General features: G+C 43.4%; 1 protein-coding gene across 1 annotated transcript; it reads left to right on the top strand.

Moving 5' to 3' along the window:
* The first annotated feature begins 2,256 nt into the window (after window positions 1-2,256).
* Pnrc1 (proline rich nuclear receptor coactivator 1) lies at window positions 2,257-5,644 on the top strand. The gene is made up of 2 exons (XM_051187496.1): window positions 2,257-2,848; window positions 4,564-5,644. The coding sequence occupies exons 1-2, from the start codon at window positions 2,399-2,401 to the stop codon at window positions 5,005-5,007; spliced, it is 894 nt and encodes a 297-aa protein (XP_051043453.1). The 5' UTR covers window positions 2,257-2,398; the 3' UTR covers window positions 5,008-5,644.
* Window positions 5,645-17,587: the final 11,943 nt, after the last annotated feature.

Here is a 17,587-nt window from a genome sequence, read left to right as displayed (position 1 = left end):
CTTTTTGTTTGTTTTTTGAAGATCCTAGAGTGGAAATGCTGTAAATCTCACAGCTGCCTGAAAGGCAAAAACAGAGAAAGAGAGGAAAACATGTCTTTGGGTAAGCAGCCAGAGATCAGGAAGGGTGGTTAGACACATTAGAGGAGAAAGCATGACCAACCCAAGTGTCCAGGAAAGCATGTCTGCATACCTAAGCTCTAGCCAGTATCTGAAAGAAAAAGAGATCAAAAGAGGTTTTAGAATGTCATCTTTTTACCCACACTAAGAGGTAGATTCTATCCTTTTGACTAGGAGGAAATAGCTTTTCCCTTAAAGGGCTTCACCAGAGCCCAGATCAAGGCAACTGCAACATTGCCACCTCAGAGGAGGTGACCTTAAAATCATCTACAAGGAGGGCTGAAATCAGGGAATGGATAGACCCTTTTACAGTGAAAAGCTAGAAGCTTGTATTTAAATCTCTTCAGGAATTAGTGCCTGAATTGGAGTTTTGGTCATATCCTATCTTATATCCTCCATGTGAGAGTGGTTACTTAGAAAGAAATGAGAAATCAGAGCTTCCATCTAGTGTTCCTGGCCTGAGAATAAGGACATTCCCTACTTTTGGCCAAGGACAATAATGAAACTATTCCCTGCCTAGTCCATCCCCATCTTCTGTTCTCCAGTGTGGGTGGAGGTGGAGGTCAGAGTGGGGAGTGGTATGCCACATGGAGCGGTTGCAGATCACAGGGCAATTGTGTGGTTTTGGTTCTCTTCCATTTTTATGTGCCTTCCAAGGACTCAGACTGCCAAACTTATGTAGCAAGCACTTTACCTACTTGCTGATCCATCCAGTTGTCCCTCTTTATTATTTTGAATGTCATTAAATTTCCCACACTAGAACTCTCCATCCTCCTTCCTCAGCCTCTCCAGGGGCTAGGATCACAGGTCTGTGCCACCAGGCCCCAGCTTCAACTCTGACCTTGCCAGACCTGGATTTCTGTGAACTTTTTAAATGATTTATGTCAATTTTTTTTTTAGCTTTTTTATGTTTTAATTCCCTTTCTGTAAAGTGAGGATGAAAAAAATAGTCATTAAAGGAGTATGTTTCAAACCAGATGAGTTACAGGATTAGTTCTGAGAACCTACTTGTTTGGTAACTAGTGGCTATGTTCTTTTCTGTATAAATTGTGAGGAGAGTTCTGTTAACTCACTTAGTTAGGTAGCAAACTGTAGCAGGGCTGGTTTTCTCCTTACTGGAACAAAGGCCAACTGGTTTGTAGCAAGCAAGTATCAGGGGCAGTGTTAGATCTCAAGAGCCCCTCCCCCCAAGTCTTTAGCTATAAAAGGAGTAAAAATTCTAAGGGACATTTTCGGAATTACAGATAACTTTTTGTAAATCTAGGAATCCATCAGTAGCCCTTTCTTATTTTCATCACCAGAGTTAATAAGCAGCGCCACAAACCGAATAAACTGTCGGTTAAATGGTGGTAGGCAGATCTTCATCCGTGCTATGGAATAAATTCTTAGTATGCTCCGTGATCTCTCTCTCTCTCTCTCTCACTCTTTTGGTTTTTTGAGACAGGGTTTCTCTGTATTACTTTGGAAGCTGTTCTGTAGATCAGCCTGGCCTGGAATTTAGAGATCTGCCTTGGGAGTACTGGTGTTAAAGGCAGGCACCACCAACGCCCAGCCTATAATTTACTTGTTTTTATTTTATATACATTGTTGTTTTGCCTGCATGTATGTCTACGTGAGGGTGGATCCCCTGGTACTAGAGTTGGACAGTTGTGAGCTGCCATATGGGTACTGAGAATTGAACCAGGGTCTTCTGGGAGAGCAGACAGTGCTCTTAATCGCTGAGCCATCTCTCCAGCCCCCCTCCCCCAGATCTCTTAAATACTAATTTTATGTTCAAATGAAAACAAAAAATTATGAAAACAAAAAAAGACCCAGAGCAGCTTTTCCTCGAGGTCAGCGGCTATCTAATTCCTTCAGCTTCCTCTTCGCCCTCCACCCACACCTAGCAAGAGCCTCAAGGGAGGTGAGGTCGAACTTCATTGTTCACGGGACACTCTCCCTTAGAGCCCGTTGGCCGCGCCTGCGCACCGTGCGCTCTTTGTGCAGGCTGCAGCAAGCCGCTTGTTTGTGTCTTGCCTCCGGGCGCGGAGGCGGGGCCAAGGGCGTGGCCTAGCAGGCTGGTTCTGACTGGGCGGCCGCAGGGAGGTGGGCGGGCACGGGGCGGGGCCTCGGGTAACAACACTCTCAGCGGCGGCCCGGGCTATTTGTTGCTGCGCCGCCTCGCCCGAGTCATGGTCCTTGCTCCGAATCTTCCAGCAGCAGTAACAGAAGCAGCAGCCTCGACCGTCGCCCCGTGACGCCTGCTTCCCGTCGCCTGCCGAGTCCCAAGCCTCGCCGCGCCATGACCGTCGTCTCCGTTCCGCAGCGAGAGCTCGCTCTGGGCGGCCGCCTAGCGCCGCTCGGCTTCCTCGGGGCCCTCCCGATGGTGAGCCCGGCCCCGCCGCCCTTGCCGCGCCTTCCGGACCCGCGCGCGCTGCCACCCACCCTCTTCCTGCCGCACTTCCTCGGGGGAGACGGCCCGTGCCTGGTCCCCGCGCCTCGCACCGCTGCGCCGACCGGCTGCAGCTTGGTCCCGGCGGATGCCCCGCGGGCGGCGCCCAAGAAGCGGCGGAAGAAGAAGGTGCGGGCCAGCCCGGCCGGGCAGCTCCCCAGCCGCTTCCACCAATTCCAGCAGCACCGGCCGAGCCTGGAGGACGGCCGCAGCCCGGCTCCGGGGCCAATCGCCGCGCAGGAGCAACGGGGCCCAGCGGCCACAGCCCTGCTACACAGACAACCCCCGCTCGCGAAGGAGGTAGGGCCGGTGGGGGCGGGGCGGCTGTTTACTCGGGAGGGAAGTTTCCGTGACGCTCGCTGGAGTCCGGGGCGGAAGCGGGGGCAGGGCGGCTGCGCTGGCGCCGCCCATTGGCTCCGAAGCCAGCCAATGGGAGGAGCGGCTGCGGCCCAGCAACAGCCCGCTTTTAGAAGGTTGGCGGCGTTCCAGGGGGTTTCGGCGTTCAGGGCTCGCGGAGGGATGACGTCAACCCGCTACGTGCGGTGCTCTGGGGCGCTCATGAAGGCGGTGCTGGGTGGGGGCGGAGGCGCAGGCGCGGTGCCCAGTGGGGCACTCGGGCCCAACCCACGCGCGGCCTGACCCAAGGAGTCGGACCCGGGCTTTTGAATATTTCGAATATTTCCCAGCTCCCGTGCTGTGAGCGGTACCCAGAATGAGTTTTAGAAGTTATCAGTTGAGCCACGCCAACTGATTTGGATAGTATGGATAAAATTTCGTCGGGGTTAGAGGGATTTGAGCGTTTGCTTTCTTTTGTTTTTTGTTTTTTTTTTGGGGGGGGTGTTTTGAGACAGGGTTTTTCTGTAGCTTTGGAGCCTGTCCTGGAACTCTGTAGATCAGGCTGGCCTCGAACTCACAGAGATACACCTGCCTCTGCCTTCTGAATACTGGGATTAAAGACGTGGGCCACCAACGCCCTGCTATAGCAAAAACAAAACAAAACTTTTGCGTAAATTTGAAGTATTCTTTGTTGATAATGACACAAAAACGGTCATCATACTGAAATTTGTACTTGATCAAGGTTTGCCCATGGAGGGGAATCAAAATTTTACGCTTTTAAGGATTTTTATTATTACTATTTTAGTTTTAGTTTTTCACTTACCTAATCTATATTTATAAAACTCACTATGCCGGTCAGACTAACAGATAGCCCCCCCCCCCAAAAAAAAATCAGCGATTACAGGCATGCCGCACCACACTTACTAAGATTTCTTTTCTTTTTTTCTTTTTTTTGAGAAGGTTTCTTTGTGTAGGTTTGTAGACCAGGCTGACATGAACTCATGCCAGCCTCTGCCTCCCATAGTACTGGGATTAAAGGTGTCTGCCACCACTGCTCTGCTGCTAAGATTTCTTCAAGTATTAATCTGAAAGATTTTATTCAAAGGCAGTGTTGCAAGTTTAGTCTGCACTACCCTTATGACTAGCTTTCTTTCTTTCTGTGTGTGTGTGTGTGTGTGTGTCTGTGTGTGTGGCTGTCATGCAGTATCAGAAGGATCTAGTGGTAGAAGTTCACATTTGACCAAAATATCTGTAGGTTCCACTTTTGGTTAGGAAAGTTTACTACAACGAGCAAAAGTTTTTGTTGTTTGTTGGGCAATGGGTCAGGGTTTAATCAAGTAGCCCAGGCTGTCCTAGACTTCCTGCCTCTTGGCTGGGCTTTAAAAGATTTTTCATGAAGCTGGTGAATCTGAAAAGCAGACAAGAACATTTTTCTAACCCACAGTTAGAAAAGATGGACATGGTTACCTTGAATTTTTTAAGTTGAATGTTTTACTTTATTTGTATGCTGGTAACAGCATTGACTGCATGTTTTCAGTAGCAACGTAAGAGGTGTGTATTGAAAACCTACTAGCAAGCACACCCAACACATAAACTAGATTAATTCTAGAGGAATAAGAAAATAGGTAAATATATATAAGATGTCCTTTAAAACTGTTCACTTTTGTGTTCCTTTGTAGGTTTTAAAATCAAAGATGGGAAAATCGGAGAAAATTGCCCTTCCCCACGGCCAGCTTGTGCATGGTATCCACGTGTGTGAACAACCAAAGATAAACAAACAGAAAAGCAAATATAACTTGCCACTGACCAAGATCACCTCTGCAAAAAGGAATGAAAGTGACTTTTGGCAGGACTCTGCTTCCCTGGATAGAACACAGAAGCAGGAAAAAAAGCCTTTTAACAATACTGAGAACATTAAAAGTAACCATTTGAAGAAATCCACATTTCTAACAGAAGTGAGCCAAAAAGAAAATTATGCTGGAGCAAAGTTTAGCGACCCGCCTTCCCCTAGTGTTCTTCCAAAGCCTCCGAGTCACTGGATGGGAGGCACTGCTGAAAATCCCAGCCACAGCAGGGAGCTGATGGCAGTGCACTTGAAAACACTCCTCAAAGTTCAGACTTAGATGTTAGTTTTCAAGGTGTATGTTTAACATAGATTTCCCCCCAATTCCTTTGTCTCTAAAAGGAAATGGATACAGCAGTGGAAACATGCCATGTTGCAGCATATGACAGGAGATGAGCTTAAGTCACACACAAGCAGCCTGTATTATATTTTATATTTTGTAAATACTGTATACCATGTATTATGTGTATATTGTTCATACTTGAGAGGTACATTATAGTTTTGTTATGAAAGTATGTATTTTGCCCTGCAGATAGGGTGGGTGTTTTGTATATACAGTGGAGCTATTTTAAGTGGGTGCTTAAGGCACATAGAAGACTGTTGCACAGGTACTGAAATTTTTTTAAGGACAGCTGTCAAATCTCAAAAGTGAAGATCTCAATGTGAAACAATTTACTTATGTACTACTGAAGGTTAAATCTGGCACAATCACTGTAAACATGGAGTTTGTGTTTCTCTAAATTGACTTGCCTTTTAATCTGTAATAACTAGAAAATTCCCTATTTTCACCAAACTTGATTTCTGGATACAGTATATAGCCATTATTGAGATTTTTTAAAGCCTCAAATTTTAAATGCCAACAAAATTGGTTGTAATCAAATTTTAAATCAATAATAATTTGGCCTCCCCCCTTTTAAGCTAGTCTTGGCTTTTTGTGTATGACTGCTGACTGAATGTGTAAGCCAGTGAGTGACTTTATGATTGGACTTTGAAAATTATTGTCTTTTTGTCACTATGCTAAAATGCCAATCTTTCTACAAAACATAATTGTGAATTTAAAGTTAACATACTAGAGATGGATGAGAACAAAAATAGGGCTGGTTATAAATACAGGAAACTAAGGTAGGATCTCATAGTGCAGGCTGTCCTAGAGCTCAGATATAGTTCTGGTATTACTGGCATGCACCCCACACCTCACCCCCAGTTGAAGCTGTGCTAGGGCTCAGACACAGGACTTTGTGCATCCTAGGCAAGCAAGCTTACTACCAGTTGAATGTACCCCTAGCTCTAGGATACATAGTTTCTCTTTTTTTGAGTTTCTCAAGCTGTCCTTGAACTCATCTCACAGTCCAAGTAGGCCTTAAACTAGTAATATTTTTGCCTAGCCCTCATGAGGAGCTGGGATTACAGGCAAGACTTAGAATTTACTTAAATATGAACTATTACTGCTTGATTTACAATTAATTTTTAATTATGTGCATGTGAGTGCAATGCCCTTAGAGGCTAAGTAATCCGATCTCTGGAGCTCAGGTTGCAGGTGGTTGTGGGCTGATTGCTGTAAAGTGAGCTCACAAGAGCAGGTGCATTTAACTGCTGACTCAGCTTTGGTGTGCCATTACATTTGTCAGTGAGGAAATGATGGGGGAAATGGCTCAGAGGGTAAATGAGCTTGCCAGGACAGTCCTAGTTTGGTCCCTGGAACTCAAAGGTGAAAGGAGATACTACTGTATCCCTATCCATCCCCCCAGGAGATAACTCCAGTTCAAGGCCACCCTGGGTTACTTGAGAGTCTAAATGAGAATCAGCTCAGCTTTGATTCCAGCATGTGGGCTGTGGAGAAGAGAGAGGAATAGAGCTCACTGCAGTCTAGGTAGTCTGAGGAGCCTTACAGTTTGGAGATATGATCAAAGGAATCCATCACCCCCTTAGGTCTGAGCACTGGTAGAGGTAAGAACTCTCTTGTGGCCTGACTGCTGGTCTTTAGCATTAATCTCTGGGTTTCTATTAACAAACTACACTGGGCCCTCTCATAGCAATCAAGAAAAACACAGATGTAGCCACAGGCCAGTCTGATGTGGGCAACTCCCTCAGATGACCCCAGACATGCTGTGGGGGTACCTGCTCCACCTCAAATCTCTGCCAAAACAATCTCCCACAAGTTTCCATCTCAGACCTAAGAGACACTTTGCCAGTCTGCTTCGTCATGTATCATTGTCTACCAAACCCACCACTCACCAAAAAAATTATTTCTGTTTGATTTTAAGCCATAGTCTAACAATTACTGTAGTCCAGAGTTTACTGTGAGGCCTGCCTCATCCTAAACGTTGAGATCACATGCATGCATCACCACATCCAGCTCTAAAAAGACAATCTGAATCTATGCATGCATGCCTGCGAAGAGTGAACCCTGGGCTTTGGGCATGATAGCAGGCATGGTACCACTGAGTTCTATACAAACCTTTGATTTTTCCATTTGAGACAGGTCTTTCTGCTGAGACCAGCCTGCTTTGAGTTTGTGGTCCCGTCTGTGCTTCTAAATTATTTGCCAGACACAGTGGTGCATACCTATAACCCCATGCCTTAAGCCTCTCCCATACACATACTGAATATCCAACCTACATTTTCTTTTTAAATGGGTTTATCAGGTCATATGTGCATCATTAATGAAAAAGTACCTGTAAATATTACAGGCAATCTTACAGAGCTGCTTGTGTGTACACAGGTACTTCAATTACAAAGGATTCTTCAAAATTAGAGTTTGTTAGCCTGACAGTCGGGCAGATGTGTTCTTGGCAGCCTCCTGTGTTGGGAGAAAAGATGGCAGGTCAAAAATACTTTCATCTTCAGAATTTGTTGTTTTAAAATTCCTAGTTTTGTGCATGGGTTTGCCTACATCTAAGTCTGTACATTGCCTAAATGCCTGCTGCACAGGAGGCCAGAAAAGGGAGTCAGGTGACTCTGGGACTAGAGTTACTGATGTCTGTGAGCTGCCAGGTGGGCAATGGAAATCCAGTCTGCTTTTCTAGAGGAACAGCCTGAACACTACCCCTGGGTTTTTGTCTCTCTCTCTTTCTCTCTCTCTTTCTGTGTGTGTGTGTGTGCTGTTTGTTTTTGTTTTTAATAGGTTCTTGCTGTCTAAATTGGCTTGGAAAGGTGGGCCTCTTCACTTCCTAATCTCTGGATTACAGGCATGCAACATGCCTGGCTATTTTCTGTTTCATTTTTTATTTTACTAACAAAAACTTTCCCCTTGTATTTTGGTTTTCTGATTTTTTTTTTAAGTAACTAAACTTGTTTTTTACACTTTGTCTTATTTATTAGGGACTAGTCCAGGCTAGCCTCAAACTTATGCTCCTGCCCCTGCCTTCCAAGTGCTAGGGTTGCTGGCATGTGCCACAGTGCTCGGTTATTTTTTTCCTGAGAATAACATTTTGATGGCTTGATTATCTCTAACATAGCTCAGCTGTAGAGTACTTACCCACCGTTGAAAACAAACAGCACCCCCAACACTCCACCTCCTGTGGGAGGCTGTCTTTGCTGAGCTGCAGTTGGAGCCAGCCAACTTGCCCAGGTTTCGTACCTGAGAGGGAGTGTGGATTAAAAAAGACTAGCTAAAGTCATTAAAGGAAAAAAAAAAAAAAAAAAAAAAAAAGACTAGCTAAAGACATTAAAGGAAAAAACGGAGACACAGGATAGATGTCAGGAGGGCAATTCAGTCAATACTGAATGCTACAAGTTTATTTTTTTACTATTCTTAAACACCTTAAACAAAAAGGAGAACATGGTATGCATACAGAACAAACAGACTTTTCCTCAATTCTCTAAGGATTCAGTAACCACACATTGAGGATCAGGAGTAACCACACCTTATACCAAATCTGTTGTTATTTATAAGACACCCAAGGCCAAGGTCAAACATCCTACTGTAGCCAAGCCTTTGACCTTTAGGTTTTATGACTTACTGAGTGAGGACAATTATTCTCTGACCTTTAGACAAGATGGAGTGGACCCATCAGTCCCCATCCCAAAATCTATGTGAGGGGACCACATTTTGCCCAAGATATTTAAACAGTGGATTTTGGATGATGGTGGTGGTGGTGGTTTTTGCTGTTGCTGTTTTGTTTCTGTTTTTAATTTTTGAGGTAGAGTCTTGTTATGCACCCCAAGTGGGTATTACAGGCATGGACCACCAAACCCAGGTGAGCAGGAAAGAATTTTGGTACTTACTTGAAAACATGAAATCTTAGAGGGCTTTGGTTTTGATCCTGTCAAGGCCTGGTAGCTTATGTCTGTAATACTATGTATTCTGGAGGTTGAGGCAGGAGATCAAGGCCTACCTAGAGGACATAACTGATTAAGAATTAGCAATTTAGCAATACCCTTTTGTTTTGTTTTGGGTTTTTGTTTGTTTGTTTTTCTTGAGACACAGTTTCTCTGTAGCTTTGAAGGCTGTCCTGTAACTAGCTCTTGTATATACCAGGTTGGTCTCAAACTCAGAGATTACCTGCCTCTGCCTGAGTGATGGGATTAAAGGCTTGTGCCACCAGCACCTAGCTGCAATACCCTCTCTTAAAACAACAAAAAATTAAATAGGGCTGATAATGTGCTCAGTGGTGGAATTCTCCTTTTACGTATACAAGGTCCTCAGTTCATTCTTCCATACTATCCAAAACAAATACTGCCCCCCCCCACCAAACCTTGGACAAGTTACTGTTGGGGGTTTTATTGTTACAAAACAAGGGTTACACTGGTTCTGTAAGAGAGGTTGACCCCCTTGAAATAGGTACAGGATACAACCAGATACCAAATTCTCAGCACAAAGGAGATTTATTATCCAGGATAAGGAAGTGGGGTATGGGGAGTGTGGGGAGGGGGCTTTGCACAGGCAAGCAAGCAAGTGGGTTTTTTTTTGTTGTTGTTGCAGGTATGGATTTTTAAGGGGAAAAAGGGGAGTCTGTGCTAGGATGAGTTAGTAAATCCTGATTGGACATGTTAGATAAATAATGAATAGTGAATTTTGATTGCTGGACCTTGGTGGTTTGTCTCAGGAACCAGTTGGTAACAAACAAGGGAATGGACTTTGGGGACTATCTTTGGGGTTTAGCAAGGGAAAAGAAGGGTAAAAGACAAACCCTGTAGGTGCCAAGTTTGCCATGCTCAGACCTGTTAAAAGCCCTCAGGTTCCTTGCAAAGATGAACAAAATAAAGTTCTTCAAATATTAGGCTGCTCTTAAATGGTAGAAGAGAACAGTCTCAAAGCTGGAATTGTCTCTCCCTACCTTCCATGGCTCTTAAAGCCACTATGCATTTAGGCCAATACAATCTCCTTAATCCTGTGTATATTTGTGTATTTGACTTTTGTTTTCTATTTTTGATTCAAGTTTCATGTAGCCAAGGATAGCCTAAAATGCTGGAGGTATCTCTCCAGTGCTTGGGTCAAGGTAAACCTCACTCTGGTGATTTCAGTAATAGCCCCTAAAGGCTTGCCCATCAGGGAAAGGCACTGCTGGAGAGGAGGTGTGGCCTTCTTGAGGGAAGTATCTCACACGGTCCCAGTGTGTCACTCTTCCTGCTGCCTGTGGATCCAGATGGACTAAACCTCTGAAACTGTAAGCAAGCCCCAATGAAATGCTTTCCCTTACGAGTTCCTGAGTCTACTCACAGCAATAGAGCACTGACTAAGACAGCCACTATGCCTGACCCTATGATATAATCTACAATGATAGGAGGCAACTTTCCATGATATACAGCCAACTTTCACCCAGGACCACAGCCCACACTGAAGTCTGAGGGCATTTTAAAATGTGTTTATTTATGAGCATGCCTACCACAGATCAGAAGGCAATGTTTTTTTGAGTCAGTTCTCTTTTAATGTGGGCCCCAAGCATCAAACTTGGGTCACCAGGCTTGCACAACAAGTGCTTTGCCCACTGAACCATCTTGTGCTCCCCTCCCCAATGCATTTCCCCCCCAATTCAGTTCTCTGGTTTTCCTCTAGCCATTGTTTGTTTTAAGGTTATTTTTTGGTTGTTACTCTGTTTTGTTTTGAGATAAGACATAGCACAGTGCTTAGGGAAAGAACTCTGAATGAACCTTCCTTCAGCTTTGCAGTTGTGGCCATGTGTGCCCTGTCACTAATTCTTCTGCATCTTAGTCTTATTATTTGGAATGGTATTCTTTTATGACATGGTCAAAAAACGCGAATGCATAACTTGAGAGCAATTCCAAGCACACAGTAATGGTCAAATGTAACAGAAGGAATCCCCTAGGAGTCAGGCCTCCAGGCACACTATGGGGGATTGTTTAGCTTCTGCGCTTGCCAGTCCAGAATTATGTTGACGAAGTTAACTGAGGAAGAAAGGCTATATAGTGGTTTGAATGAGAATGCCCTGCCCACCCAATATGCTCATATATTTGAGTGTTTGGTTCCCAGTTGGTAGAAACGATTAGGAGGTGTGACCTTGTTAAAGGAGGTGTGTCAGTGGGAGTAGGCTTTGAGTTTTCAAAAGACCAAGCCTGAAGGAAGGGTATAAAGATTTCACTAGACCCAAGATAAATGATAAATGGGTGTTTATTGGGGGAACTTACATAGATAGTACTAAACAACCACGGGAGTGCTTCACTTCTCTGCCCTTCCTAAGAGATTGGCTGACCCAAGAGAAAAAGGAGACCATGCCTCACACTTCCATCTTTCCTATTTGGTCTGCCTGAAGCCACGCCCAAATGGGTGTGGCCACCATTACAGGTTCACTAGCAAGACAGGTCTTGCTGGAGCAGGAATTGAGAACTCCTGCCATGTCTGCCTGCCTGCCACCATGCTCCCCACCATTATGGTCCTGCACTAATTCTCTGAAACTGTAAGCAAGACCCCAAATAAATGCTAACTTTTAAGTTTCCTTGGTCATTGTGTTTTGTCACAGTGATAGTGAACAGTAAATAAGACAGAACTTGGTACCAGGAGTGAGAGATTGCAGTGGCAGGCCTGATCATGTTGTGTGTTGGAAGAATATGGAAGACCTTGGGATTTGGACTGGAAAAGTGGTTGAATGCTTTAAGTGGGGCTTAATGGACCATCCTAGTAGGAGCATGGAAGGCAGTAGTGCTGAGAGCAAAATGGACTGTGGAGGCCCAGCTCAAGACATTCTGGGTAAGAATATACCTGCTTTTTGCCCTTGCCCAAAAAAAGTCTGACTGAAGCTAAACTGAAGAGTTTTGAACTAATGTCATTGGCAGAGGTGATTTCAAGGTAGTTTTTTGTTGTGGTGGTGGTAGTTTTGTTGCTGTTGTTTTTGTTTGTTTTGAGACAAGAGTTTTTCTGTGTAACCCTGGTTGTCCTGTATACCAGGCTGGCCTTGAACTCACAGAGATCTGCCTACCTCTGTTTCCTAAGTGCTGGGATTAAAAGTGTGTACCTCTACTGTCTGGCAAGACAGTCTGAATATTGACTAGGTCCTGTGACTATTAGTGATCATGCTTGTGCAGATCTCCAATGAAAGATATATATGTGTGTGTGTGTGTGTGTGTGTGTATATGTGTGTGTATATATATGTATATATACATACATACATACATACATACATACATACATACAAAATCAGTTTGAAGAAAAAAAGAACATCGGGAAATGTAATACTAGAGCCAAATCCTGTGCTCAAGAGGATGAGACATGTAAAGAAAATCCCAGAGCTTCATGGAATGAAGGTGCCCTCAGGGTGAGCCACCACTTTTGGAGTCAACTTCTGTCTTAGGTAGGCTTACTATTGTGTGACAAAACACCATGACAAGGCAACTTTTAAAAGAAAGCTTTTAAGTAGGGCAGAGTCTGTGGTGGCAAACAGACAGGCATGATGCTGGAGAAATAGTTGGGAGCTCACATCTGGTCCATATGGTGTGTTGCAGTCAGCAAAGCTAAAAGGAAAGGTAAATACAAAGAGCCATCTAATAAGCTCTTTGTCATTAGGTATACCCCAGTTGGATTTGGAGTTTGCCCAGCTGGTTTTAGTCTTTCTTTGGTACAGCAATTCCTCATTAGTCCCCTTTCCTCCCTTTTGGAATGATAATTTATATTCTACTTTTTGATTTTATAGGGAGGGGCTTATAGTTAACAGATTGCTTTCAGTCTCAGAAGAGATTTTGGACTTTTAAACAGTGTTGATACTATGAAGAACTATGGGGACTTTTAAAGTTGGACCAAATACATTTTGCATTATGATATGGCAAGAGCCTATGGGGGGCAGGGAGTGGTTTCAATGAGAATGGCCCCCATAGGCTCATATATTTGAATATTTGGTTCCCAGCTGGTAGACTATTTAGGAAAGGTTAGGAGGTGTGGCTGTTCTGGTTGGTTTTGTGTCAACTTGACATAAGCTAGAGTCACCAGAGAAGAAGGAGCCTCAGTTGAGGAAATGCCTCCATGAGATCCAGCTGTAAGGCATTTTCTCATTTAGTGATCAATGCGGGAGGGTCCATTTGAAGGCCATGCTCTTCCTGGGCTAGTGGTCCTTGGTTCTACATGAAAGCAGGCTGAATAAGCCATGTGAGCAAGCCAATAAGCAGCACCCCTCCATGGCCTCTGTATCAGCCCCTGCCTTCAGGCTCTGCCCTATGCAGGTTATTGTCCTGATTTCCTTTGGTGATGAACAGTAATGTGGGAGTGTATGCTGAATAAACCCCTCCCTCCCCAAATTGCTGGAGTAGTTGTGTCCCTGGGGGTGAGCTTTAAAGTTTCAAAAGCCCAAGCAAGGCCCAGTCTCCCACCCATACCCATTCTGCCTGCAACTTTCAGGTCAGATGTGAGCTTGCAGCTATTATTCCAGTGCCCCACCAGCCACCACAAGCTCCACCATGATGGTCATAGATTAATCCTCTGAAACTGTAAGCCAGCCCCTAATTGAATGCTTTCTTTTAAAAGTTGCCATGGCTGGCCAGGCAGTGGTGGCACATGCCTTTAAATCCCAGCACTTGGGAGGCAGAGAGGCAAGTTCAAGTTCAAGATTTCCAAGTTCAAGGCCAGCCTGGCCTACAAAGTGAGTTCCAGAACAGTCAGGGTTACAGAGAGGGACACTTTCTTAAAAAACAAAGCACAACACAACAAAACAAAAACAAAAACCCAACTACTCCCAAAAGTTGCCTTGGTCATGGTGTTTTGTCACAGCAGTATTAAGCCTAACTAAGACAAGACCAACAGTAAAAGTGGGTGGCATTATCCCTTGGGCTTGGGTTTCAGACTATGAAAAAAAGAAAACCAGCTGAGCACAATCACTTATTCATTGCTTTCTGTTTCTGTAACCATGATCTCCCCACCGTGATGGACTGTGTCTTAAACTGTGAGCCAAAATAAATCCTACTTCTTTTGCTTGTTCTTCAAGATAGGGTTTCTCTGTGTAGCTTTGGAGTCTGTCCTAGAACTCGATCTGTAAACAAGGCTAGCCTCAAACTCAGTGATTGGCCTGTCTCTGCCTCCCAAGTGCTGGGATTAAAGGCGTGGCCCAGCATAAATGCTACTTTAAAATAGTAAAAACAATATTTTAAGAGGCTGGAGAGTATAGAGCCCAGAGCAACTTGATACACACCTGCCGCTTCACTGCACTGCTGCCGCACCAAGGCTCAAGTCGGCCTGAGTTTTCAGTTTACCCTAAAGCAGCATCTGACTCCAGGAAAAGACAGACTACAGACTGAGACCACCCAGGCACCACCCAGGAAGGGACCATCCTAGGAGAAAATACCCAATGTTTCAAAGGAAAATTCCTAATGTTCCAACCATTGTAGATAGTTGAGGTCCCTTAGCCCGGCACAGACATACCCATCCCCTTGCACCAGACATTCCTAGACAAATATCAGCCAATCAGGTGTGCTGACCTTAGAAATCCCTTACCATAACTTCTGCTTTGATAAACACCCCACCCCAACTGAGGATCTCTGATGATGCCAATGTGCTGGATACACGAGAGCCCAAGTTTGAACTTGAATAAAGGCTCTTTGCTTTTACATATAAGATGGTCTCCTTGTTGATTTTTAGGGGACTGCATGATCTGGGCATAACAGAATAATGGTTCAGTGATTAACAGCACTGAAATGCTCTTCTTGGGGACTAAGGTTCAATTCCCAGCACCCATATGGTGTCTCACAATCATATATAACTCCAGTTCCAGGGATATGACACCCTCTTTTGGCCTTCTGGGGGCACCTGGCAAGCATGTAATGCACAGATATGCATGCAGGCAAAGCACCCATACTTACAAGAAAAATTTAAATTAAAAAAGTATTCAAGCCATTATCATTCTAGATTTAATTAAAACTGAACAGTGTCCTCCTCAGCATTGGGCATTGATGAACCAGCCTACCTCTATCTTGGGCTTAAAAGCTATCTTTTTATAAAGACAAACTAGGTTTATTCCTGTTTATGATTATACCTCTATTTCTTGAGGATTGGGCTTGAGGGTTTGCCCCACCTTTAACCTTAACTACAAATGATTCTGTACTGCCTATTTCAAAAAATGGCAACCATGCCTTTTTCAAAAGGTAATATGACCACCAACCACAAACCTGTAGTTAGGACTATGTTGTTATGACCACATTGTAACCATGTCTTTGCTTCAGGAGGTCATTATGACGTCTTGTTATGCTTATGATCTACTTCTGTAACCTCACCTATTCGTCTGCCAAATCACTCTTTTGGAAAGCTCCTACCCCTCAGCTATAAAAAAAAAAAAAAAAAAAAAAAAAAAAAAAAAAAAACACCTCTTCACATCCAATGGTGATCTCTTGAACCTTGACTTTAGGGGGAAACAACCTGTGTACATGAATAAAAAAGCTTGTTTTAATTAGTTGCTTGCTTTAATTTGGCCATGATGGTTTGAGTCAGTGTTCTTTCTCCCTGAATCTTTGTGATTAACAGTATAATAATGGAAATCCAAGACAAACATAGTGGAAAATTTAAATATGTTCAGAAATGCATTAACTTTTTTTTCTAAGCATTATGGAATGCTGTTATCTGGTCATGACATGACCATTGCCATGTGGAAATCAGAGCAGGCATGATTACATCATAGGACCCTCTGGGCCCACTGACATTCCCTGGAGAAAGGGGAGGAAGCCCCATGAGCCAGCACTCAGGACACAGAAACAGTTGTTGGGGAAGGCTGTTCTTCCACAGAACAGCTGCCTGGAAGCTGTCCATGCTTCTGTAGGCAAGCTTGCTTCCTGTTCATTAAGCTAGACTGGGATGGAGCAATACTTGTGATCTGTTGTTAGCAGCCTTTTTGTGGTAAGTAGAAGTTATTCAAGTTTCCCCAGGAAAAGTCATGCACCCTTGAGATGATGATCCCTTGATAAAATAATCCATAAGTATAAAGACACTGTAAAAGTACAGTTAATTCCCTGGTTCCCTACCCCCACCCCGCAGTGCTGGGATTGAAGAACCCAAGGCTTTGCATATGCTAGTCATTATTGAAGATGACAGCATATACCAATGCACCTGTCAGGACAGCACTTAAAACTCCCCCTGAAGTTTGCAACAGTCTCCCATACTTTTATAATTGCTTTATTATTGAGGAACATCAGAGTGAAGTTTTGAAATAAATTTTTCTATGGTTAAATAGAGAAAATATATCTAGAGAGTATAATATACATTAATTTGTGGCACTTCTCCAAATATCACCTACATACAAATTATTTTGTAAAGTTGTTTCACACATAAAGAATTTAAAATGCAAAGTATATGGAACTCTATATTGGAAATTAATGGAAGCAACATGGCTCCAAATATTGAAAATGTAAGACAGGGTTCTTAGGTAATCCTAAGCATAAATATTAGCTGTAAGGGCTGACAGTGAGTTTCAGCAATGTGATTCAACAAAGTAAATCTGTAAACATATCTCCTATGACAATCATATACAAACCCTTGTATCACAAATTTACCAAAACCCTCTGAGATGTAAACCTCAAACACATTTTAAAAGAAATTCTGAGTTACAACAACTACAAAAGCAGTAACTTTCAACAAAGTTATTTGGTTTTTAAAATGTAGAGTAGTATAATGTAAAAATCAAATACCTCACCTCAAAACTATTTTTATGCAGATCTTTTTCTTTTCTTTGTGTGTGTGTGTGTGTGTGTGTGTGTGTGTGATCTTAATGTTTCCCAGGCTTGTCTCAAGTTCCTGCCTTGGCTGCTTGAGTTCTGGGATGATAGGCATGTGCGTGTGCTACATGTCTGTCTTGAAGGTATAGTTTTAAATTTAAGCTTTTGCATACGTGTGTGTGTGTGTGTGTGTGTGTGTGTGTGTGTGTGTGTGTGTGTGCACATGCCATAGCACAGTATGGAAGTCAGACACGCTTTGCAGGAGTCAGTTCTCTTTCCACCTTTAAGCTGGTTCAGGAATTGAACCCAAGTTGCCCAGCTTGCACTCAGGCTTCCAGGTGTGCATGGTGAGTGGATTTACTCACCATCACATGTCATTATCCTTCTTAGTATAATGTATTAAATGTTTACTTCTTTTTTAAAAAGACTTTGTATATAATTAGGATATTGAACTAGAGCTCTAAAAAGAAAAAAATGCAGATGAAAATAGCTATATAGAAATAATGGTATAAATATGAATTTATACAAAATGTACTATACTTCAAATATGTAAGGCTTAATATGAGTATTTGTGGATTCTGAGTGTTCCACACCATACTTTTTAGAGTAGTCTCATACCATTCTGTATCTAGTACTTCTAAAATGGTTTCACTTTTTAAAAGAACGTTAATTATTTACTTTTAGTCAGGGTCTCATATAGCCCAGTCCATGCTGGTTTTGACCCTCTTACCTCATCTCCCAAATGCTAGGATTACAGGCATGTGCCACCACACCTGGCT

Source organism: Phodopus roborovskii, unplaced genomic scaffold (assembly GCF_943737965.1).
Source record: "Phodopus roborovskii unplaced genomic scaffold, PHOROB, whole genome shotgun sequence".
Lineage (NCBI taxonomy): Eukaryota > Metazoa > Chordata > Mammalia > Rodentia > Cricetidae > Phodopus > Phodopus roborovskii.
This window is presented reverse-complemented; position numbering and strand designations above follow the sequence as displayed.